This window comes from Balaenoptera ricei, chromosome 6 (assembly GCF_028023285.1).
Source record: "Balaenoptera ricei isolate mBalRic1 chromosome 6, mBalRic1.hap2, whole genome shotgun sequence".
Taxonomy (NCBI): Eukaryota; Metazoa; Chordata; class Mammalia; order Artiodactyla; family Balaenopteridae; genus Balaenoptera; species Balaenoptera ricei.
Genome location: NC_082644.1, coordinates 75,572,887 through 75,599,084, shown reverse-complemented (window position 1 = coordinate 75,599,084; position 26,198 = coordinate 75,572,887). Strand labels below are relative to the sequence as shown.

General features: G+C 38.7%; 1 protein-coding gene across 1 annotated transcript in view; it reads right to left on the bottom strand.

Annotated features, from left to right (window-relative positions):
- Positions 1-26,198, bottom strand: part of GDA (guanine deaminase) — a 122,479-nt gene that overhangs the window by 46,807 nt on the left and 49,474 nt on the right. Inside the window, exons 2-8 of the mRNA XM_059926464.1 lie at positions 25,639-25,727; positions 19,830-20,001; positions 7,763-7,850; positions 5,904-6,009; positions 4,422-4,449; positions 3,165-3,272; positions 175-282 (exon numbers count right to left, since the gene is read on the bottom strand). Coding sequence (XP_059782447.1) covers positions 175-282; positions 3,165-3,272; positions 4,422-4,449; positions 5,904-6,009; positions 7,763-7,850; positions 19,830-20,001; positions 25,639-25,727 — 699 coding nt within the window. The remainder of the gene's footprint in view (positions 1-174; positions 283-3,164; positions 3,273-4,421; positions 4,450-5,903; positions 6,010-7,762; positions 7,851-19,829; positions 20,002-25,638; positions 25,728-26,198) is intronic.

Genomic DNA, 26,198 nt, shown 5'->3' with positions numbered 1-26,198 from the left:
TTCATTAGGGATGAAACCAGGCCCATTTTTAATTCTACGCACACATGCATATGCACACTCTGTAGTTTGGGAAATGCACGTGTATTATAGAAGTCTGAAGGTTACTACTGAGATTTTAAAATTTAAATAAATATGCCCTACTTCATATAGATTATATCATGATGTACAACTTACCTTATTTGTCAGAAGATTGTTTTTATCATACACATCTGTGTAGTTTTTATAACCAGGGTATAAGTTTTTCACAGCTTTAACTTCATCACAATTTTCACTTATATGGCTCTAAAAGAAAAGAAATATTTTCAATTTTTTAATGTAAAATACCATGAGAAATTATACTTCCTACCCCCAAATGATATGGATGGTTTCTACTTGCCTATGTAAAAAAAATGAAGATTCTTGTGTATTTTATTTGAAACAATTCTTATAAGATATATATGACAAAGAAACTATGAAAATGTAATTATATGAATATGTAATATCCTAACCCTAACCCATGTAATGTTTTTCTGACAAAGTCTTTTCAAATTCCAAACTATAGCAAGAATAAGTAAAAATAAAAAGTACTCCTTGAAGAGAGTCAAGAGCCTAGCTATTCATGGTCACCTGCTTCTTCTGGTGTTGGCCATTTAAGAAGAGTTCATTGGCCATCAAAAGGATAGAGCATGGTTCCCTCATAGAAAGCTGAAATTTGAATTAAAAAGCTGAATTTTAGCCCAAGTTCTGACCCTAGTTATGTGTCTTAGGGTTGAGTCCATTGTTTTCTTTGGGCCTCCATTTTCTCATCTCTCAAATAAAAGGGTTGGGCTAGATGAGAGATTTTCCAAATTCTTTTAGCTTTAGATGTGTTATTCTTATTTAAAAAATCATAGAAATTCAATATGTAAACAGCATAAACAAGTTGCTATGCAGGATGAAGCAGGGTTAGGACTCTGGGACCCTGTCCCCATTCTATCCCCTTTGTCAGCTTCCAGGATGAGTCCTTCTGCAGGAAACAGTTTGAAAATAACAGAGCTAGGCAGTCCTGCAGTCGTCAAGAAAGAGCCTATAAGAATCCACATGCAAGCAAAACAAGTGAGTCCTGGCTCCCACACTCTCCTTTCTCCAGGGCACCACAAACCTGAGACAGCATAAAGTGTTTTGGAGACACAACATAAGTCTCCATAAGACACAACATAACACCATCCCAACCCCTCACCTAAAACAAAAATCATTTCTGACCAACTGGTGATGACCATATACTATGGGAAATAACTCATGAGCAAGTTACCACTTCCAAGAACAGCAATGCCATTTCCCTTTCTCCTTGAGGTAGAGTATGCATAATCAAATAAATAAAAGAAAAAAACAGCAATGGACTAAAAACAGAATGTTCCACCTGCAGAATGAGTTCTATCCTTGGCCTTGAGGAACTCCAGACCACTGAAGAAATGGGCATGGGCATCAGAAGAGAAGATTTGTGTCATTTTGATAGATTTGAGTATATGCACTTATACACATATATACACCCCCAGTAAGTATATACTTGATTTTGTTGTGTGTTTCTGGGTTTCAGGACACACGAACCCAAAATATGCCACCTTGGAATACTGAATATTTTATGCCGAAGGAGTTTGAGAAAATGGCAGAAGCAGGAAGGTCACTCTGATCTTGCCCCCACCCTTTTCCCCTGAAACAGGTCATAAAACTCGTAAATGAGAGGCGCCCGCCCTATACATAGAGGAAAGGAGCATCCTTATCTCTGAAGACAAAGGGAACCAAGAAGAAACAGGCCTTGCTAAGTTTCCCCCAGTTTACTATACTTACCTTGTACTCCTTAACTTATGTTCCTCCAGGACTGTACACTTGTCACCACACCTAACATAAAAATACTCAGGTCTGTTTCTTTGTGTCTTTGTTTCCTTATAAAGGCTCCTGTGCCATGTAAACCTTATATAAATTTGTATGCTTTTCTCCTGTTTAGCTTTGTCAGTTTAGTTTTCAGGCCCAGCCAGGGACCCTAAATAGGTCAAGGATAACTTTTTCCTCCCCTACAATTGTGTGGGATTGAATATCACAGCCCAGAAAAAAAAAGGGGGGGGGGAATGAAAATAGTTAATGAGTCCTAACAAGATAAATCTTAAAAAAAAAACGCTTCCACCCTACAAAATGATATAGGATCTATGTGTTGCCTTTCCCCGACACGCCCTTTGTTTTAAGATAGCTCTTAAGAGGGAGAATTTTAGTGCAGTATGTAATGAAGTTTGGATGCGGGGAGGGGAGCTCCCAATTTTAACCCAGCTGGAAGATTTAGAAAGTGTTTTATTCCTAAATTGCAACCACTTAATGACAAAGTAAGATATACTGTTTTGTTCCTGATTTTAAATTAAGAAACTTGGAACAAAAGGGCTTTTAAATCCATTTTGGTAAGGTGGAAATTAGGTTCCTTTTGTTTTTCAAATAATAGATGGTTCCTCCAAAAAGGAAGGACTAGAACACTGAGAAAGTATCAAATAAAAGAGAGCAGGAAAGAAATGCATTAAATGTATCCTACAGAGAACAGGTAACCAGTTTGCCATTGGTTTTGCTTGGTTACTTAAGATGTTCTCATCTCTCGGAGCCAGATCAGAGAAGACTGAAGGCAAAAGGGACTTCAGGTTTCTTAACTTTTTTTAACTAAAAAATTAAAGAACTAGATTTAGGTGATATCTGTAAGGGACCTTACGTCCTATGATGCTGTCTCTTATGGGGCTAAAGGCAGGCCCCCCGATCAAACTTGTCTGTGTCCCATTGTCTTTGAATGAATGGTTCAGAAAACTTTTGTTTACCAAATATTAACACTTTTTATCTTCCAGTGAATTACCTTATTTCCTCTTGAAACCTCAGACCCCTGCTTCCTTCTACTTAGTCCAGAATATATATATACCTCACCTTGCCTTGCTGTCTTTGGAATTCTTCATACTTATGTGGATTTCCTGTGCGCACATAATAAATTTGATTTTCTCCTGTTAATCTGCTTTATGTCATGTTAATTGCCAACCAAAAGAACTAAAAGAGAAAAGGGGAAACCCACCTCCTCCATAATCTCAGTAAAAGAATTGGAGATAACGAGATTACTGCCAGAATTTAGGGTACAGAGAAGTCTTGCAGGTCTAGACAGAGGCAAATAGGAGAAAAATGCCCACCTGAATGTGCAAATCACGGGTCTTTGCGATGTTTCCAAGTTCACCCAACAAAGTCTCAGAGCAGGAAAGGGAAAAACGTGGTGTTACTATGGGCTGCACTCTAGAATACTGGAAATAATCAAAAACACTCGGTCAGGAAATGCATATCATACCACAAAATGATTTTATGTCTTCATCTCTAGGGATAGTCCTTCATTCCTAGAGAGTGGGTGGAAGTGCTGGGTTTCATGGAAATGGCTCATGGATGAGAACAAGGAAGGGTATATTCTGTAGCACCAAGTTCAATGGAAGAAGATCCCATCTCAAATGCAAGGCACATGAAGGCTCAGACCAGGCCTAGACTGGGTGGCTTTTATGAAGAGAATTAGGAGGCAGAGGAGACGTTTTAAAGGAGAGTGCTGGGAAGACTAAGAATGAAGTGGTGGCTTGTTCCCCTTTCTACATCTTGGGGTGGTATGCTGGCCATGGCTTCCCTGAGGACTGTTAATTAGTTGCAGGAATGGCTCTGATGTCACCTTTGTGGCTGAGCAGTCGAGAAGGACTCATAGAAGAGTGGCGAGGATAAGGATCCACAAAGCTGCACCTGGGTCTCCCAAGATTAGACTGAAAGAAATACTGAGGTTTCCTATGGCTTCCAATCAGACCTTAAAAAATGGTGAGGGAAGAGTCTGGTTTGCAAATCTAAGAGACTGCACAGTACAGCCATAGACCAGCCTGCTGGGGGTGGGACAGAAGACAGCACTGTCTTCACAGGATCACCAACACTGGGGCACTGTGGAACGGGGTGCCTGGCTGAGTGCCTGCAGGCCACACGACATGCCACGCATCTATGGACCAAGGCAGTCTGGCTGGGGCATCAGGGCTGGACACCACCTGTGTTTCAGACCAGATCAGGGGGTACAAGAGGCCAGAGGCAATGGTGATGTAGCCAACAAACCATGCCACAACATCCAGTTGCCACCAATCTGTCTACATCCATGAAGCCCTCTCCCACCTCCCCACTGGCCTGTCCTATGAAATTAGAAGGTCCCAGAGGAGAGGGAGGGAAAACCACTGAGAAAGTAAAAAACGCCTGACCTTCCCTGAGCTAAGTTGATGCATCCACCATGAAAACAATTTAAGGCTTTAGGAAAATACTTCTGCATGCATGGAATAAGCCAAACGTACACAGGCTAACCTCTACCAAACAGCTTAATAACAAATCCTACAACTAACAGGAAGGGAATTAAAAAACGAGCTGGGAACAAGTTTACTTACATTCCTTTGGAGCATTTCTGACACAAATCTGAAATAAAGCAACAAACAGGAAGTTAGAAATTTTAGGCATTTTTCAAATTAATTTTTTAAAAGCATGAAAACATGACCCTTACATGTCCTAATTTCCATGTAAACATTTCTAATGCTGCACATGTTGCACCACCACTAATTAAGGATTAACAAGTAGTAATTACCCTGCTTTCTCATTTGCAGCCAGAGCGATGGAGTGCAAAATCACAGGGAAATGCAATTTTATCATCTAACATCAGCCGGGCTGTTCACAAGTATTCCCACAGCACTCAAGCCATTCTACTAGCTTAAGCTCTGTTTGCGGGAATACTGCAGTATGTTATGTTCCATGGATATCAGAGTCATGGAGTCCTATGTATCTGGAGGTGTTTAGAAGCCATGGGGCTCTCTACTCCCAGTTTCCCTAAAGTGGAAGCTGCTTGCTCACAAAATCACAATAGCATCATTTATTTTCAAAGGCTGAGTCCTACTGGGCATGGATGTTGGAGTAAAGCAGAAGGAATATGCCAGACATGGTTGTGAAATGGGTAGTGACAGGGATGGTGATCTTACCAATTATATCTGCAGCGATGGTGGTATCTGTAGGGCCTATGAAATGACTGTTTCTGCCCTGGCTGGAAATATTTATGAGCTATAGCTTCCTGCTTTCTGGTAATCCTTTGTTTAAGAATAAAATGTGAATCAGGGTTCACTATTTCCACAAACACAGATTCATAGAAAAGTTGAGCACATGGCCAAATGCTAAAGGGAAAGTGTGTGCTTCCTTCTCTCTACGGGAACATAGCAGCACCTAAGCCACCCTTTTCAGAGGACACACTAAGGTGAAGGAGGCCTGGGGAATGGAGAAAAGCTGGACTTCTCAAACTTGCATCAGGATATGTTTGGTCTTAGGCAAGATTTAAACCTAAAGAATTTTCTTCTATATCTCTTGGATGTTGAGTGTCATACAACACAATTCCTTGTCAAATCCTCAAGGCACCATGGAAAAGCCATTAAAGAAATATAGAAAAAGTACCTATGGTATCACTAGCATATCCCCATGTAAAATAAAAAGAACATAACAAAAGCACATGATCTCAAGCAATAGGATGACCCACAACCAAAAGTAATTTGATGAGCAGGCCACAGACACTTTGTGCCAGGTTAATCTACAGGAGAAGCCCCAGTCAATAACGAAGGACAGGGAGTGGGTAAATCATTTACTTTTTTAAAAATCCTTCATTTTATAAAGGGATTTGCCCTAGGACTCCTATAACAAGTTCCCAGAGGCTTTAAAATATGATTTGATATACAAAAATAGTACTGACATGCAACATTTTCCTTAGGATCAGATCAATTTCATGAAGTTAGGCAAACTCAGGCAGTGATATATGTGCACATTCTGCCTGGGTTAAAGAGGTTTCTTTTTCCCATCTCCAACTCCATCCATAAGACAAATCAAGACAAACATACCTCTCTGTTTCCTTGATTGATTCCTCAGTGGTTTCCTTGTATTCTGGAACAGTGTCATTCAAATCCATACAGACTTTGCCCACAAATGCCCGCTGCCCGAATTTATCTGTGAGACACACAAAAAGAATCTAAAGTCATGTTTCTTTCCCAAACTGTACCTTTCCTAAGCCTCTTTAAAACATCTTAAATTAAAATCGTTATAAAAACATAAGTGAGAATGTAAAAGATCATCACACCATTTAAGAACAATAATAACAAGACCCCGATCAATTCTGTAAGTAGTAAAGGTTCTCCCATTAGCACCTTACTCCTCTGATTTCTCCCAGAATGAAGGATATTATTTGCTAAACCCAGATGTGCCCAGTGTCCTCTGCTATGTGCAGGGTTATGAGGACTATACCCAATAATGTATGTAAAGTGCCTGGCACATAGGGCTTAGAAAAGATACTGTCGCTATTCTTAAGTGTAGCAGTGCCAACATCATTATCTGTGGGGGATTTTACTTACTCCTACCAGCAGTTCTCAGCACTGAAGAACCTCATGCTTATCAGAGGTGCTAGAGGAATTCTATTTCAGCTAGAAAGTTGATGCTACATGAGGCAATGTTCATTTTTTCAACAATGTCTCCACCTCTGTCTTGAGTCTTTCAGAAGTCTTTCTATTGCTCTCTTTCCCCTGTAATTCACTGTAATACATGGCCATTAGATTACTCTTCCTTAAAACACCAACTTCATCACATACCTCATCTCGCTGAAAACTTTTTGGAGTCTGATGCATATTTGAATCTCTCCAGAGACTGAACCATCCCCTCTGCCCAACCTCTCCCATCCCACCATGCCATGAATCCTTCCCTTTAGTTCAGCTACTCTGTTCCCTGCCTCCTGTATATCCACTATGAATGTTCCTGTCCCCATACCCATACCCCCATGTCATCTTTCCTATCTGAAAGGCATTTTCCTCTCTCCTCATTTTATCTTCCCTTCAAAGCCCAATTTAAAGATCCCTCCAATGAAGTCTTCCCAGGTGATCCAATTCTGGGTTCATTCTGTCTCCTCCAAAATTTGCAATATTTACTTTCAGTGTCACCCTTGAGGTCTTTGGTATAAACTACCTTGGCCAGCAAGCAGGAGTGTCAGCACATCAGTCAACAGTATTTACTGAGCACCTGCTATGTGCTAGGCACTGTAGTGGGTACAAGTTTTGGAATCATCAGTGTAAATCCAGTCTCAGCTCTGCTTACTAGCTGTGTGACTTGGGCATGTTACATAACCTCTCTGAGCATCAGTTTATCCATCTGTAACACAAGGATCTGAATAACTGCTCCAGAAGGCTGTCTGCAACTGAGCTGAACTAATCAACATAGAGTTCTTTGCACAATACCAGGCATCTAGTAAAAGCACTACAGCTATTACTAAAGTCATTAATCAGTGCATGTACCTATTAATCAGTTAATCCTGTCTGGTTCCTCAAGGGCAGAGACTATTTTCCGTTTTACTGTGTTCCCAGCATCTAGCATAGTGCCCTGAGTCTAGCCAACAGCTAAGATCTATCTGCTGATAGATAAACTGTTGCTATTGCTAGAATTAGTAAACCTGCTCCAAAAAGCCCTAAATTAATACACAAAATTCAGACACATTCACATCATTCTGCAGCCAAAAACTAAAAGTAAATAATCAAATTACTTAAACAACAGAAAAAGTTCAAGGGCCACAGTGATACACAAATACCTAATTACTTGCAAGAAGTGCAGTGCTTAAATTCTAGCAATTAAAAGGCAGGACTGCTCACAAGTATAAGTCACTGCCAGCATGGTCTGGACATGCTTCACGTGCCCGTAAATCATCCTTTCATCTCCTCACCTGTAATTTCCGCAAGGAGCAGCGATGAGTCAGTGTGAATTGTTGCAAAGTAACAAGCTGTGGTTGTTCCATTCTTTAGTGTTCTCCTCTAAAAATAAATCACAAAAACCATGAATCGCCTGTGCCCAGAAAAGTCACATGGTATATACAGATGAAAATGGAATTTTAGTTTTCAATTTTAAGATGTTTTTATTTAAAGGCATGCCATCTCAGTATGAAATGTAGTTAAGGCAAATGGTAAAAGTATTTATATTTTAAAAGTGTTAGCTAGAGGAGAAGTTGATGCTTTCAATTTCCTAGATTCACACAGTTCTGTGTTGCAGGATTTATAAAATGTGATACTAATTAATTCCTTATTTTTTTAGGACTGTTTAAGAATATGCAAACTTTATTGCATCTGGGAGTGAATAAATGAGATTTTTCTAGTGATTACAGGATGCAGTTATTCAGCCAGATTTTTAATTCATCCTAGCAGATTGATAACATGTATCCATCTCTCTTCCTCAGCAAATCTCTACTAAAATAACAGTAAAGGAGTATAACATTTATTAAACCATAAGCGGAGAGGAGACGTGAGCAGAGGAAATATTTCAACATCTTCTCGGAAGAAAAAACAAGTATAAGAACCTGGAGGCAACTTGGAAAGAGAGAGGAGCATGTGGTTGTTAACAGGAAATTGGCTGAAAGTCTGTATACAGATAATTAAACCTTGGCAGGACTCTTTTCCCTGCTGAAATCAGCCAACCACCCCTAACCTGCTCCTTGCAGAAAAGATTTATGCTTTGTAGAAATTGGGTAGTATTTAGAGGGTACAAGCCCAAAAGGACAAGGTGAGGCATAGGCTGAAAAGAAGAGGTTTAAGTGGACATCTGGCTGACCTCTGGGACCCTTGGTCATCTTCCCCAAAATGCCACATGTACTGTTTCCACCAGTCCTGGCAGAACTGAAGGACTTCTTCCTAGAGAAGATGAATGGCTCTAGAAGGAAGATGTCCTCACAATGACTTCTGGGACCCACAATTTAAAGGGCTGTTTACTACCTTCACTGTTCATCATATAATGAAGTTTACCAGTCAACAAATGCTACCCCACCCAGATCCTCCAATCAGCATCTTGGAGCATCACACTTAAATATGAATGTACATTTAAGCTTCAACGGACACTGAAGGAAAGCTACTATAAAAAAGGGGAGAGGGGAAGGAAGAAAGAATATGGATAAAATATTGGAGGAAACAGGCAATCTGTAGGTCAGAAGGAAGCTTGATTTAAAAAAAAACAACAACACTATGATTAACAATCTCAAAGAAATAAAAGAAGATATTGTATCCACAAAAAAAAGAACAGAATGCTGTGGAAATCAGAGAATAAGAGCTCTCCAAAAGTAAAAATGTTAAAAATGAAATATGGGAGTCAACAGAAGGTTAAATTAGAAGAGAATTTCTCAGAGAAGAAAGATGAAAGTCAAGGATGAAAAGATAAGAAAATTATGCTCAATCTAAGAGATCTAACATTTAGAATAAAAGTTCTAAAAAAAACAAATTTTTTTTAAAGGAAATGGAGGCGGTGAAATTGTCTGAGAAATAATACTAGTCTCTCCAAACTGAAAATCCTCATAGAATGCTCAGTTCAGTGCATGAAAAACAGAAGCCAAGTAAGGCATATAATTGTGAGATATTAAGTCTACAAGTAAAGTGAAGATTCTGAAAGGTTCCAGAGAAAGAAAACCAGTCATAGACAAATGGCAGGAATCACAATGGCACTGGTGTTATCACCAGTGATGCTGAAAGCAGAACAATGGCTTTAAAATTCTGGAGGAAAGTTTTTTTTTAATTTTTAAAAAATTTATTTTATTGAAGTATAGTTGATTTAAGGAGGGAAGTTATTTTAAAGTAGAATTTTATACCCTGGTAAATTATCAGTCAAGTGTGAAAACAGAATAGAGATATGATTAGATACACAAAATCTTGAATGTTTTTCTCCTTTAAGAGCTTAGGAAGCTCCTAGAAGATGTGTTTTTAAAAAATGTGAGAGCAAAGAAAAAGAACTTCTCAAGTCCAGAAAATGGGAATTAAACACAGAGGAGAAGCAAAGGGAATGCCCAGATTATAGCAGTGACAGAGACAATCCCAACCAGAGTGAAACAAAGGAATAGAAGGCAGTGGGAAGATTTTGAGAAAGAAATCGGAACTGATATTGCCTGACTTGTCTGAGCACTTGGAGAAGTACTGATTGACCTGAGAGGGGTCTGTCTTAAGCAGAAGCTTTTTCTTCTTCTTCTTTTTTAAAATTTTAAGACATTTTTTAAGAGCAGTTTTAGGTTCACAGCAAAATTGAGAGGACAGTACAGAGACTTCCCATATGCCCCCAGCCCCAACACATAGCAGAAGCTTTTTAAAGTGCAGAGGAAAAACTGCACTGGAGTTCTTGCTTCTTGCATATTATGACCTGTGTGACCTTGAGAAAGTTGCTTTATATCCTCAACATCAGTTTCCTCATTTGTGAAATAAGAGGACTCTTGTCTAGAATGGGGTTGGATTAGAAATGTAAATGTCTGCAGGAGGAAAATAATTTGGACTTAAAGTAATAGGGAAGAACATGCTGTATCCTAGCAGCCTCTATTCAGCTTCAGCCAACTGTTAAAAAAACAACAACAAAAAAGAGAGACCAGTGATGTCAGTTAGTAATGAAGGGCAAGAGAATTAGGAAAACTGGATTTTTATGTCAGTCTTCTCAAATTTTAAGACACTTTGCACATGAAAAAAAGTATTTCTGGCTGCAAGTAAAGGATGTTTATATAGCCTGTCACCTATAGAAAAGGATGTACTAGCTTGCTACCAGAATCACACACCCAAGAGAAAAGTTAAAACCATGACAGAGGCATCAAATTCAATCTCCAGCAACCAGAAAAGTGCCTGGATCCTCGTGTGTGCCTAGTAAATATTGTTGAATGAACACATGAGGAATCAGACTTACTAAAGCAACAAGAGGCATAAAATGATCTAAAATAAGCATTGTTACGTGCATAGAATAGGACATAGTCTCCTTGACAGAGGAACAGGCTACTGTAACAGTGAGAGTGAATTAATAACTTGCAAAGTTGGGCCACTGGCATTCTCTAAGAATGTAGCACAAAAGTATACACAGAAGTTTCACTATTTTTCTAAGAAGAGTTGCTGAAAAAAAGAACAGATTGGAGGGAAGAATATACTAAGAGCAAGGGAAATGGGGTTGGGGGGTGGCAGAGAAAATGATTGAGCGTGCATGCACAAGAAGGAGAGAGAGAGAAGGAAATTCATTTCCCAGAACAGAAGTAATACTATATTAAAGAAAATGGACTGAAAAAAACAAAAACAAAAACAGATCTCTAAGTGAAATTTCAGAACCTCAAGAATGAAGAAAATCCTGAAGGCCAGCAAATTAGCTAGAAGGGAATGAGAATCAGATTTACATCAGCACATTGGATGCTGGTGGGAAAATCATTTTAAAGAGAATTCTCTCTATAGCTGAAGTGCATCATTCAAGAGTCAGAAAAAAGTAAAACCATTTTTGGTAGTTCAAGGATTTGGATTGTTTGTCACCCACCTTATTGGAAAAGATTATCATCGTCTAAGAAAATAAATCCAAAACAAAGACAGAGGATCCAAATTTAAAACACTGTAGACATCCACCAGAGGGCAGACAGCAGGAGCAAGAAGAACTACAATCCTGCAGCCTGTGGAACAAAAACCACATTCACAGAAAGATAGACAAGATGAAAAGGCAGAGGGCTATGTACCAGATGAAGGAATAAGATAAAACCCCAGAAAAACAACTAAATGAAGTGGAGATAGGCAACCTTCCAGAAAAAGAATTCAGAATAATGATAGTGAAGATGATCCAGGACCTCGGAAAAAGAATGGCGGCAAAGATCGAGAAGATGCAAGAAATGTTTAACAAAGACCTAGAAGATTTAAAGAACAAACAAACAGAGATGAACAATACAATAACTGAAATGAAAACTACACTAGAAGGAATCAATAGCAGAATAACTGAGGCAGAAGAACGGATAAGTGACCTGGAAGACAGAATGGTGGAATTCACTGCCGCAGAACAGAATAAAGAAAAAAGAATGAAAAGAAATGAAGACAGCCTAAGAGACCTCTGGGACAACATTAAACGCAACACCATTCGCATTATAGGGGTCCCAGAAGGAGAAGACAGAGAGAAAGGACGCAAGAAAATATTTGAAGAGATTATAGTCGAAAACTTCCCTAACATGGGAAAGGAAATAGCCACCCAAGTCCAGGACGTGCAGAGAGTCCCATACAGGATAAACCCAAGGAGAAACATGCCAAGACACATAGTAATCAAACTGGCAAAAATTAAAGGCAAAGAAAAATTATTGAAAGCAGCAAGGGAAAAACGACAAATAACATACAAGGTAACTCCCATAAGGTTAACAGCTGATTTCTCACCAGAAACTCTACAAGCCAGAAGTGAGTGGTATGATATACTTAAAGTGATGAAAGGGAAGAACCTACAATCAAGATTACCCAGCAAGGATCTCATTCAGATTCGATGGAGAAATCAAAAGCTTTACAGACAGGCAAAAGCTAAGAGAATTCAGCACCACCAAACCAGCTCTACAACAAATGCTAAAGGAACTTTTCTAAGTCGGAAACACAAGAGAAGAAAATGACCTACAAAAACAAACCCAAAACAATTAAGAAAATGGTCATAGGAACATACATATCGATAATTACCTTAAACGTGAATGGATTAAATGCTCCAACCAAAAGACACAGGCTTGCTGAATGGATACAAAAACAAGACCCATATATATGCTGTCTACAAGAGACCCACTTTAGACCTAGGGACACATACAGACTGAAAGTGAGGGGATGGAAAAGATATTCCATGCAAATGGAAATCAAAGCTTGAGTAGCAATACTCATATCAGATAAAATAGACTTTAAAATAAAGAATGTTACAAGAGACAAGGAAGGACACTACATAATGATCAAGGGATCAATCCAAGAAGATATAACAATTATAAATATTTATGTACCCAACATAGGAGCACCTCAATACATAAGGCAACTGCTAACAGCTATAAAAGGATATCGACAGTAACACAATAATAGTGGGGGACTTTAACACCTCACTTACCCCAATGGACAGATCATCCAAAATGAAAATAAATAAGGAAACAGAAGCTTTAAATGACACAATAGACCAGATAGATTTAATTGATATTTATAGGACACTCCATCCAAAAACAGCAGATTACACTTTCTTCTCAAGTGCATAAGGAACATTCTCCAGGATAGATCACATCTTGGGTCACAAATCAAGCCTCAGTAAATTTAAGAAAATTGAAATCATATCAAGCATCTTTTCTGACCACAATGCTATGAGATTAGAAATGAATTACAGGGAAAAAAAAGTAAAAAACACAAACATATGGAGGCTAAACAATACGTTAATAAATAATGAAGAGATCACTGAAGAAATCAAAGAGGAAATCAAAAAATACCTAGAGACAAATGACAATGAAAACACGATGATCCAAAACCTATGCGATGCAGCAAAAGCAGTTCTAAGAGGGACGTTTATAGCTATACAAGGCTACCTCAAGAAACAAGAAAAATCTCAAATAAACAATCTAACCTTACACCTGAAGGAACTAGAGAAAGAAGAACAAGCAAAACCCAAAGTTAGCAGAAGGAAAGAAATCATAAAGATCAGAGCAGAAATAAATGAAATAGAAACAAAGAAAACAATAGCAAAGATCAATAAAACTAAAAGCTGGTTCTTTGAGAAGATAAACAAAATTGATGAACCATTAGCCAGACTCATCAAGAAAAAGAGGGACAGGATTCAAATCAATAAAATTAGAAATGAAAAAGGAGAAGTTACAACAGGCACCGCAGAAATACAAAGCATCCTAAGAGACTACTACAAGCAACTCTATGCCAATAAAATGGACAACCTGGAAAAAATGGACAAATTCTTAGAAAGGTATAACCTTCAAAGACTGAACCAGGAAGAAACAGAAAATATGAACAGACCAATCACAAGTAATGAAATTGAAACTGTGATTAAAAATCTTCCAACAAACGAAAGTCCAGGACCAGATGGCTTCACAGGTGAATTCTGTGAAACATTTAGAGAAGACCTAACACCCATCCTTCTCAAACTCTTCCAAAAAATTGCAGAGGAAGGAACACTCCCAAACCCATTCTATGAGGCCACCATAACCCTGATACCAAAACCAGGCAGATACTACAAAAATGAAAATTACAGACCAATGTCACTGATGAATATAGATGCAAAAATCCTCAACAAAATACTAGCAAACAGAGTCCAACAACACATTAAAACGATCATACACCATGATCAAGTGGGATTTATCCCATGGATGCAAGGATTCTTCAATATACACAAATCAGTCAATGTGATACACCATATTAACAAATTGAAGAATAAAAACCATATGATCATCTCAGTAGATGCAGAAAAAGCTTTCGACAAAATTCAACACCCATTTATGATAAAAACTCTCCAGAAAGTGGGCACAGAGGGAACCTACCTCAACATAGTAAAGGCCATATAGGACAAATCCACAGCAAACATCATTCTCAATAGTGAAAAACTGAAAGCATTTCCTCTAAGATCAGGAACAAGACAAGGATGTCCACTCTCACCACTATTATTCAACATAGTTTTGGAAGTCCTAGCCACGGCAATCAGAGAAGAAAAAGAAATAAAAGGAATACAAATTGGAAAAGAAGAAGTAAAACTGTCACTGTTTGCAGATGACATGATACTATACATAGAGAAACCTAAAGATGCCACCAGAAAACTACTAGAGCTAATCAATGAATTTGGTAAAGTTGCAGGATACAAAATTAATGCACAGAAATCTCTTGCATTCCTATACACTAATGATGAAAATCTGAAAGAGAAATTAAGGAAACACTCCCATTTACCACTGCAACAAAAAGAATAAAATACCTAGGAATAAACCTACCTAAGGAGACAAAAGACCTGTATGCAGAAAACTATAAGACACTGATGAAAGAAATTAAAGATGTTACCAACAGATGGAGAGATATACCATGTTCTTGGATTGGAAGAATCAATGTTGTGAAAATGACTATACTACCCAAAGCAATCTACAGATTCAATGCAATCCCTATCAAATTATCAATGGCATTTTTTACAGAACTAGAACAAAAGTCTTAAAATTTGTATGGAGACACAAAAGACCCCGAATAGCCAAAGCAGTCTTGAGGGAAAAAAACGGAGCTGGAGGAATCAGACTCCCTGACTTCAGACTATACTACAAAGCTACAGTAATCAAGACAATATGGCACTGGCACAAAAACAGAAACATAGATCAATGGAACAAGTTAGAAAGCCCAGAGATAAACCCACGCACCTATGGTCAACAATGTACCTATGTATGACAAAGGAGGCAAGGATATACAATGGAGAAAAGACAGTCTCTTCAATAAGTGGTCCTGGGAAAACTGGACAGCTACATGTAAAAGAATGAAATTGGAACACTCCCTAACACCATACACAAAAATAAACTCAAAATGGATTAGAGACCTAAATGTAAGACCGGACACTAAAACTCTTACAGGAAAACATAGGAAGAACACTCTTTGACATAAATCACAGCAAGATCTTTTTTGATCCACCTCCTAGAGTAATGGAAATAAAAACAAAAATAAACAAATGGGACCTAATGAAACTCCAAAGCTTTTGCACAGCAAAGGAAACCATAAACAAGACCAAAAGACAACCCTCAGAATGGGAGAAAATATTTGCAAACAAATCAATGGACAAAGGATTAATCTTCAAAATATATAAACAGCTCATGCAGCTCAATATTAAAAAAACAAACAACCCAATCCAAAAATTGGCAGAAGACCTAAATAGACATTTCTCCAAAGAAGACATACAGATGGCCAAGAAGCACATGAAAAACTGCTCAACATCACTAATTATTAGAGAAATGCAAATCAAAACTACAATGAGGTACCACCTCACACCAGTTAGAATGGGCTTCATCAGAAAATCTACAAGCAACAAATGCTGGAGACGGTGTGGAGAAAAGGGAACCCTCTTGCACTGTTGGTGGGAATGTAAATTAATACAGCCACTATGGAGAACAGTAGGGAGGTTCCTTAAAAAACTAAAAATAAAATTACCATATGATCCAGCAATTCCACTACTGGGCATATACCCAGAGCAAACCGTAATTCAAAAAGACACACGCACCCCAATGTTCACTGCAGCACTATTTACAATAGCCAGGTCATGGTGGCAACCTAAATGCCCATCGACAGACGAATGGATAAAGAAGAAGTGGTACATACATACAATGGAATATTACTCAGCTATAAAAAGGAACGAAATTGGGTCATTTGTTGAGACGTGGATGGATCTAGAGACTGTCATACAGAGTGAAGTAAGTCAGAAAGAGAAAAACAAATATCGTATATTAACTCATATATGTGGAACCTAGAAAAATGGTACAGATGAACTGGTTTGCAGGGCAGAAATTGAGACACAGAAGTAGAGGACAAACGTATGGACACCAAAGGGGGGGAAGTGATGGGGTGGGAGTGGTGTGATGAATTGGGAGATTGGGATTGATATGTATACACTGATGTGTATAAAACTGATGACTAATAAGAACCTGCTGTATAAAAAAATTAAATTAAATTAAAAAAAACATTTTAAATTAAATGTATGTAGATGGCAAAATTAAAAAAAAGCACTGGAACTAAAATCTCACGTGATGTAACACAGGACATGGTGAGGGGGCTGCATCTTGAAGGGAAGACTATTTAAGTTTCTTGTCTTATTATGTGGGAGACTATAGAGGAAAATGATACAAGACTTGTTTAACACTTTCAACAACCTAATCTAACAGATATTTTAAAAAGTCATATTGACAGAGAAAACACAGTCTTTTTAAAAATGTGTAGAATAATCATAAAAATTGACCTTTTATTGGGTCATAAAATAACAGTGAACTAATTCCCAAGAAAAATAACCACACAAGTTACATTTACTAAGCAAAATAAAATGAAACTCAAAATTAAAACAGAAGTGTAATCTGACATTTTCTAAATTCTCAACACTTTAAACACCTTTCTAAAACAGGGGCTTGAAGAAGAGATCAAAATGGAAAATTTCAGCTAATTAGCAACAATGACAATGGAAGTACTACCCAGACACCAACAGCAAGTCTTTCCTCTGAGTCAGGGGGGAAAACGCTTCTCATACAGAAAAGCTTCTAGATGAGAAACTGCAGTTTCAAATTGGATTGGAACAAACTAGAAAGACTAGAAAGCTCAAGAATTGGCCCAAATTACATTTAAGGGACAGGACAGGGAGAGCCCATAGAGGAGGGCAAAAAAAAGGAAGGAAGAGAGGGAAGGAGGGAGAGAAGAAAGAACCCCCAAAGCTACTCCTGTTGGTTCCCACTGCGTTCAGCCACATGTGTGTGACTTATGTAGTTAAAAAAGTAAGGAAAGCATTTGGCTGAAAAATCTTACTAGGTAAGCCGTCTAAAATGCAGCTACTTTTCTTCTTCGCATGTTATATGTTTGGGTTTCTGGGAACCTGTTCCACCCTAGTTTCTCATAAGCTTTTGAGAGGGCTTTTCCATTAATGATGACTTTCCAATTTATAAAGAAATCTATCAGGAATAACATCAAAATATTGGCTGTGCTTCCCAACCTTTCCCCTGCTTTCAATTCTTGATAAGAATTGTCAGTTCTTGAGACCAAGCCTTTTGAGCTCAAAATAGATTGCAAACTACTACTGAGCTTCAACGCCAGTATCAACAGGTCCCTTAACAGGTTATACAATTTCCATGAGCTAAAATAGGGGAAAAGAGTGGCCTGACTCCTTGTCTTTTCACCTGTACTTTAATGACTTGACACCTCTTTGGAATTAGTTGAATTTATCTGCTGAATCTGACAACCCCATAGAGTAAGCATATTCATTCTATTATCCAGGAGAATATTTGCAACCAGTTTGTCTTGGCATATTTACCAAAAATCTTACTCTCCAGTCCCTTGACTATAGTCTATATAATATACAGATTCCTGAACTTTCGAGTCTTTTTGGTTCATTCCAGTCCAAAGTCTATTTGAAACTTCAATCTCTCACCCAGTTTGCAATGTTTAAAGGGAGATATTCCAAGACTGACTTACTGGGATTTTTTTCTTAACAATCTTAGGAGATGTTTGCTAATATATACTTTAAATTACTTTCAGATTAAATTATCACTGTCAAAATCTGTGGTGCAAAACTCGGGGGTCTGGATTGCCCATTTGTTGAAGAATAGATCCAGGACTGTTTTCTGAGGCAGAAAATAAAAAACAAAACAAAAAATGTCTTGGTTCATGGGTACTGCCTTAGCACCCCCTTTGCATTGCCACAGGCAGTCTTCAGCCTTAGGGACGGGTTCTAGTTAACAAATCTCAACTTTCTTAAACAAATGTCAATTATACTCTCAGCTCATCCAACTCTTAAAGTCTATGGGCCTGCTCATAATCAGAAACAGAGGATGTGTACACCGAAAATACTTGTAGAGAATAACACCTATTTCACCTATTTTGTACTCACTGACATCAAATACTTTGATTTCCCTCTCTGGGTCAGTTAAAGCCAAATGTGTGACAAATCCTAACAAGTGCATGGACCCCCATGGTATACTTTTACCTCTTGGCTTTATTTTATTTTTCCTCCTTTTTTTTCCTTTGCCGTGATTTCATGACTCATTTTCTTCTCTTGTATACATGCAATTTTAAGATATCTCTAACCCTTTTCAGAACAATGCAAGGTGTAAATAAATTTTGAGAATAAAAAGATTTGATGTGGTTAACACAATTCATTAACACAATGCACTAGCAACTTCCAACACAGCCTTAGTCCTTCTCAGTTTTCCTGGTGTCATGTGGATCCGTGCTAAATAAGTAAAGTCCACAATTACACTGAATTTATAAGTAAGCAAGGCAAGTATATAAAAGATAGCACTTGCTTTTACTCTTTAAGACTTGGATGATGCAAGATCTGGGAAACTGGCAGGGTGGCTAGGTCACTGTATAAGGCTTATAATATTATCACCCTCACACCATTACTTTAAGAGAAAAACCATCAATGGGTCCAATAAAAATGCAGGAATGTTCAGACTAAGTATGCTAGATGACAAGAGTTCGTGGTCAGATAGGGTATTTGCAGCTTTAATTCTCAGCTGCAGAAGTTATTTCTGGCTGCTGAGTGGACTGGGCATAGGGTTGGAGTAGAATAAAGGGAACTGATTTTCCTGATAGAGTGGAAGGAAGGACATTTCAGGGCCTTTAGTTGGCACACACCACAGCCACTGTTCTCTGACTGAACTAGCTCCATAGTTCCCTCTACTGGGTTAATGCTCATCACATTCCCACACGCCCTGCAACAGGGGACCATCCTATTTTCCTTCCTTTCGAAGCTACCAAAATAATGTGATACCCTTCTCACTGTAACTTGAAAGTTTAATTTTAGATTTCCTTGGGTATTTTGTAAAGCAAATACATATGTCAGGCACTATTTTAAGAGCTTAACAAATATTAACTTGCTTAATTATCATAACAATCCTAAGAAGTAGGTACTATCATTATCCCTATTTTTTTACAAATGGGGAAAATGAGTCACAGAACTTTCCAAAGGTTACACAGCTATTCCATATGGTACCTAGAACAGCAGTGTGGATAGGCAAGAGTAAAGGAACACACATATGCATTAAACCCAAATTTAGTAAAGTAAACAGAGAAGTAAATGAGAGTAATGAGAACCCAGGGGATTTGAGGATTTAGATTCAAGCTGTCTCTTTGCTAGTGGCTAGCTATGTAGGTGAAGTGGTCACAAACTCACTGAGCTGTGAAAGAACTGAAAAAGTCTGTACAGTCTATTATAGCCTTAACTGCCTATTTTTAATAACTTAAATCTGCCCCCAAGAAATGGATGTTTCTATAGATGACTGAACACAATGCACCAATACTCATAAGCAGGATACTTACAACAACTCTGGTATATACTTCTTCAGCAAAGTCGATGCTCTGGAATTTGTGTTCTGTAGGAAATGTGTACTTGGTCAGCCACTCCAAAAGTGGGAGGTCTACGTTACTCCCGGCAAAAGAGTACTGAGGGGCATGGAGGTGTGTATCAACCAGCCCAGGCATGAAGAACTCACTGGAAATTAAGATAGGGAGAAAAGAATTTAATAACATCTTTAGTCATTTTCCATACCTTTAAATCACATTTTCTCTATACAGTGATTAACTGTTTACTCCACCCAGGTTTAGAGCCAATGCAATCAGATGAATGTAAATTATTCTATTATTTAGAGATCAGAAAATAAAAATGAAACTCTGCTAGGAGAGATAACAGTCCTAAATTGGAATGTCTTGGTGTAAAGTTTACCAGAGATCATGAAAGGAGGAAAAACCACAGCACTGAGCAGAAGCAAAGCAGTCGTTGCACAAGAAATGCGTGAAGCTACAGTTTAATCGTATGACTTTGTTCTCACAATTGGGGGTTGTAAGACAGAGGGCAAAGGTGAGAGAGGAGGCCAAAACTTCTAGAGCCATGATGAGGAATTACACACAAGTCACTAAGGATGGCTGATGATGAGAAACAGAATGGCCACAATTTTAGTCCCAGTGGTCATCTTGGCCTTGGCTGACTGCAAGAAATCTAGTCCTGTCCCATGTGATGGAGGGGCTGAGTTCTGAAACAGAAGCAACAAGAGCAAACTGAGGCTGGTTAGGGAAGGGCAATCTGAGAAGATGAGAGTGTCAGTGGGTGAGTGGTATAAACAGTTAAGTGAAGATACAGATGCAGTGCTATGACAACCACTCTCCAGATGTTTCTGATCACTCCACTGTTCCACCCATCAATTTTCCTATTTCTGTTCCTACTTCTAGCAAGTCCTAGAACGATGTTTTTTAGAGTTTTCAGAGGCACTGCCCACAGAATTGAGGCAGCCCAATGCTAATAGATACTTAAAGCTTTTCTAAAGAAATAATCAAAAAAAAGAAATAATCTGGTTCACTGGTGTCTATTAAGTGTCTAATTGCATCCAAGCAGATATTTGTTAAAATACAGTATGCACCACCACCACCACCATCACCGCAAGGAAATATTAGTTACATTTTTATATACGTAAGGAACTTGAACTCAGAATTGGACATAATAAAGAATCCCATATAGTACCAATTCAAATGTATACCACCTAAATGGAAGATAAATAAAGCCACGGGTATCTATAAATGCTTTATTTTTTAAAAATGAGAACTAGGAATGGTGGTGAAGATGATAATGATGATGGTGACAGCAGGTAATGTTTACTGAAGTCGGACATGCTGGCCACTGGGCACAGCATTCTACTTACATCATCTTATTTGTGGAAGGCGGTTTATTATAGGGTTTGAGTATACACATTCTTGACTGATACTGCCTGATTTTGAATTTATATCCCACCGTAAACCAGCAGTGGGATATTCAACATATTCTTTAACTGCTCTGTGACTCAGTTTCCCCTTACATAAAACGGAGATAGTAGTTTCACTGTAGGGCTGTTGTGAGGATTGAGTTAATATTTGCAAAAACAGTGCCTAGATAATGGAAAGCACCAAAAAAATTAGTTGTGATGATGATGTAATGCTCACAACAAACTTAAGAAGTAGTATTGTAATCCCCATCTTCACAAGAGTAAACTCAAGCGCAGGAAATTTAAATAGCTTGAAAAAAGTAATCATTCAACTTCAGCTCTAGAGCCTAGACTCAAACCCAGGCAGTAGCCTCAGTATTCTTGGTCACTACCCTCTGAATTTTTCATTCACTCTGGAAATGAAAAGCAGTGACAACCTACAAGTACGTCAAGAAGGCTGCAGTAAGTGGGCCTACAAGGTGGGGGCATGCAGAGAGGGAGAAGGAAATACAGATTCCTCTTCGGTGTCAGTCACTGACCTCTCCAGAACACTTCAGTCCTTGGGGCTTTTACTGTCCCCACCATCATAACATGGAATGGCAGTGTGACTTCTTCATGTAGTTGAATTGTTCAATCAAATAATATTTCCCAAGTATCTACTATGTTTAAGAAACTCTGCTACACCTTGAATCCAAAGAAAAATAAGACAAGTAGCCAAGAGGGAGGGGATCATGAGAATATTTGATCCTTTGTTTTTTATCTTCTTTGGCAGAACTGTGACATATTGAACCCCAGGTTTAGGAAGTTGAATCTGGTGGTGGCAGGCACATGTGGGGACACTCTTTCAATCTCTCAAGCATGAGAGCATTTCTGAATAAAGGAAAAGGATAAATATGAGAGAAAGAACTTGATTTTTATTAGCTCTAGGTAGCAGAGGAAAGAGTCAGAGTAAGTTTCTGAGCATGTGATGCTGAATAAATGACATAAAGTACAGAGAATTTAAAAGGAAAGTCCACTTTCAGGGAGGGACAATGTCATACTAAGCCTACAGTCAAATTATGACCTCCAAGTCTCCAAAAAGCAATTGAACACATGGGATAAGAGGTCACAGAGTTAAAGATGGCATTCAGATTTGAGAGTCTCCCCTGATTAGGTAACCCTAGAAGTTGGTGGTGCCAGAGATTTCTGTGGAAGAAAGAATGAAACTAAACCTTGAGCAGTAGCCTCCACTTAAAGAGCAGGATTGAGGAAGAGAAGGTCGTGTTCAATCTAGACAGAATCATTGTCAGGAAGATAGAGACCTATGATGGAGAGGTGTTGAGGACAGCAATTTAGGGAAGGAGTGCAGGACAGTGACCAGTGTTAAAGACTGCAAGAGTCCAGACCCTGTGAGCTCTCATTTCCACACAATGATTGGGGAGACACCTGATTTCACATGGATTCAGTCCTTTACTATCTAAGTACTTACCCAGTCCTAGTATGTTTTAGTTACTGTCCTAGGTGCTGAGGAGAGAGCCATGAACAGGAAAGACCGGTGTAGAGAAAGTACTGGGCAAAAACTATTCGGTAGTGAAAGTTAGAATGGTAATGTAGGGGAAGAGTGAAAGTCACTTTTTGTTTTCCATGTAGGAGAAACCTGAGCATATTCTGAAGGTACCAGAGATGAAAGAAGTAAAGGAGATAACACAGGATACAAAGTCTTCAGAGGCGACAGGGAGCAAGGATTTACTGTATCAGAAGTTTAACTTTCATCCAGAAAGCCTAGCAATCCTTTTTAGGAAACAGGAAGTATTATGAAATGCTTATTAATAGAAACATTCACATAATCAAAATTATATTCCAGGATTATTACAGATAGCAGTACAGGCAGGAGTGTGTGGACCGTCAGAGCTGCACGTGAGATTAGCGGTCACTGAGCCCAGCTACTCATCTACGGAAAGAACAAAGGAAGCTTGAGGATGATGAGTGGCCCAGCCAGGCTTAGAACTCCACTCAAGATATCACTTGCAGCTAAATGGTTGCCATCAAAAGTCAAACTGCAGGCAAAGCAGGGGGGCTTGAAGCCTGAAGCAGGAGAAGGTGAAAAAGCTCTCCTTTCTCCTTCTGCTCTTCCACTTTGCTCTTTTCACTTTACTTAATCACTATCCTAACTTCCTTAGAAAATCTCAACTTTCCCCAGATAAAAACCATCAACTTCACATCCCAAACTTACAGTGCTGCCTAGGCTGTATCAGAACCTGAGGGAAAAGAACAATATGTGCCCCTATATACACGTGTCAGAACATCCACCTGTCTTTTAACCAAGTGGAAAATGCTAGAAAAAGCCCTACAATCAAAACACATGACCTTCTATATAATAGCCTAAGTTACTCAGTCTGCTTGCACACTATTGGCAACCCTCATCAACATGCACTGCTGGGGATGCAATGGTCCCAAGGGCCTGGGAATCCTGGGCTGTTTGAAAACCACTCTTTCATTGCACAAAAATGCAAGGGTGTGAAACAAACAACAACATCTTGACCTTATTAAAAATTTTGGTATTTTGTTCATTGTGGGTTTTTTGTATTAATTTTGATTTTTAAAAATACTGCATTAAAGTATTATTTATCTTGATTAGTAAGTTTTTTGCCCTCCCCAACATCCTTAAATTCTGTGCTCAAGGCGAATGCCTCACTTGCCTCACCCTAATCCTGGCCCTGTCAACCTCTCTCTGGTCCATGGTCATAGTCTAATCCACTCCTATCAAAGCACGGCTCAGAGTGCTCCAGCTGTAATTTTCATTTAAAAAAAATCCACACGGTGCTGAGATACCTGTAGGTACACTGACTCTATTAAACAGACTGTCAGAGACATCATGTATTTTAATCCTGACTTGAAGAAATTCAACTGTACCTATCTTATAGGTTTGATATAAAAAATCACTTTGCATTTTAAATATAACTTTTCTTCAAAGATTTTAGTCTTCCACCAAAGTTCACATTTTTTCTTACCTTCCCACTTTTCTGTGTGTAGTGCTTATAGGTCTCCTGGAATATGAATTTGTTAGATGGATTTAACTCCAAAAGCAGCCTCGTAAAGAGGGACAAAAGGATATGAAGACCCACAGATGTGTTCACCTCACTCCTCACCCTCCAGCCACTCCACCATCCTCCCACCCTCTCCCAACCTCCATCTCATCCACTCCCAAGCCACCTTCTAATCCTGCATGACAAAGCAACGCAAGAAGGTGACTTACAAATGTCAGTTATTGCTCAACATATATTCTCAAGAAAATCTAGCAGAGGAAACAGATGGCAACAGCAGAGGTGCCTAAAATGACCTCCATGCCCATTGGACTCATCTGCATGCCCACTGGCCACATGCTTCTAAGCCAACAGGGAGGCAGCACAGAGAGGGAAGGAGGAGGAGATGTGAGTATAAATGCAACAAAACTTTAGGGTCAGTCACCCCATCTCTCTGGACTGTGGCCAGCTCCTCTGCCTCAAAGCCTAAGGAGGAACCCAATTCACAGTCCTCCTGCAGTGGACAAGGTGTCTACCACAATCTAGGACAATCCTTTGCCAACAGCCCAGGAGACGAGCTCAAAGAGGGGAAGTGGCTTGCTTTCCATCTAACAGCTGCAGAGCTGTAGGGTGAGGATTCGTGGCAGGTGTTCTAATTCCTAATTCAGTGTTCCCACTACATTACTCTAAAGCCACTTCCCAAGTTATAAAAGTGTTTTTAGAATGAAAATGATTTTGGTTGACTTTGGAACTTTTATTGACTTTGGAAACATATTTGGCCTGAAACTAGACAAAATCTTTTGAGTTTAAAAGAAGTATTCCCATTTCTATAAGACAAATCACCCAGGCTATGAAGAGAGTAGACCAATCAACAGGAAACACATTTGGCACAAATATTAACCACTAAAGTAGCTGGAACATAAAATCGTAGCTCAAATGCACTTTTGGAAATAGGTCTTCCCTAAGCACACTGTCAGAGTTATTCCTCCCCAAACTCCCCTCCACCGCACTAGTTTATCTCTATCATGCTCCCTTGTTACTTCCTTTATAGAAGGCTTCACTGTCATGCTTACATATCTGTGCACTTGTTTATGCTCCCTGTTCCCCATGGTCCGTAAACCCAGTGAGGACCAAGGCTCGGTAGATCATTTTCACCTCCAGATCCTATTCTTACACATAATAAGCTCAACAAATATTTGCTGAAGAAGTAAATGAATGATGGCAGCCTCTAGTTTTCAAAGTTTCTGTCTTTCAGCTCCATGTTCTCTATTTACCTTCTCGTTCCCACCTCATCCTTCAAAAAAAAAAAAAGCCTCTCTGTCTCTCAAGACAGGTTATCATTTGAGACTAGTTAACAGCATCAAGTAAAAGGGGAAAATGTTGGCTCTGACTTACTGGTGGCTCAGTTCTCTTATTTCACATGGCTTGAAGCACCATTCTTTGGCCAGTTTTTCTTGTTGGGATGCTTCTTCCAAAAACACTATCTTTAAAAAAAAGAAAGAAAAGAATCACAAATTAATGAACCATAGTCATTTGTTGTTATTAACTATCTAAATCTTAAAAGAGACTATACCATAGCTAAATTAATTTTAAAAGGTATTTGACAGCAAATGGGATAGAGTTCAGAGGCAAAAAGACAGGGATTTGCCTTTGCTTGCCCAAAGAAGTAAACTGTATGAAGTTTCTCCTTTTCTGCCATTCTATAGATATAAGTAAGACTTCAAAAATTCTAATTTGAAGATACACAGTATTAAAAATGGCTAATTGGTATCTATTTCTCCCCACCCACCAAATGATTAAAGGAAACAATTGTTTATAGAAAGTGTACCTCACTGCAGATGAATGAAAGATTTTTGTTAGGCTGTTATAGGAAACCCAAGTCCAGAACACAGTAGTAGTATACCATGGGACAATTTATTAACACTGAACATAACTGCATGTAATAACTGCCTGAC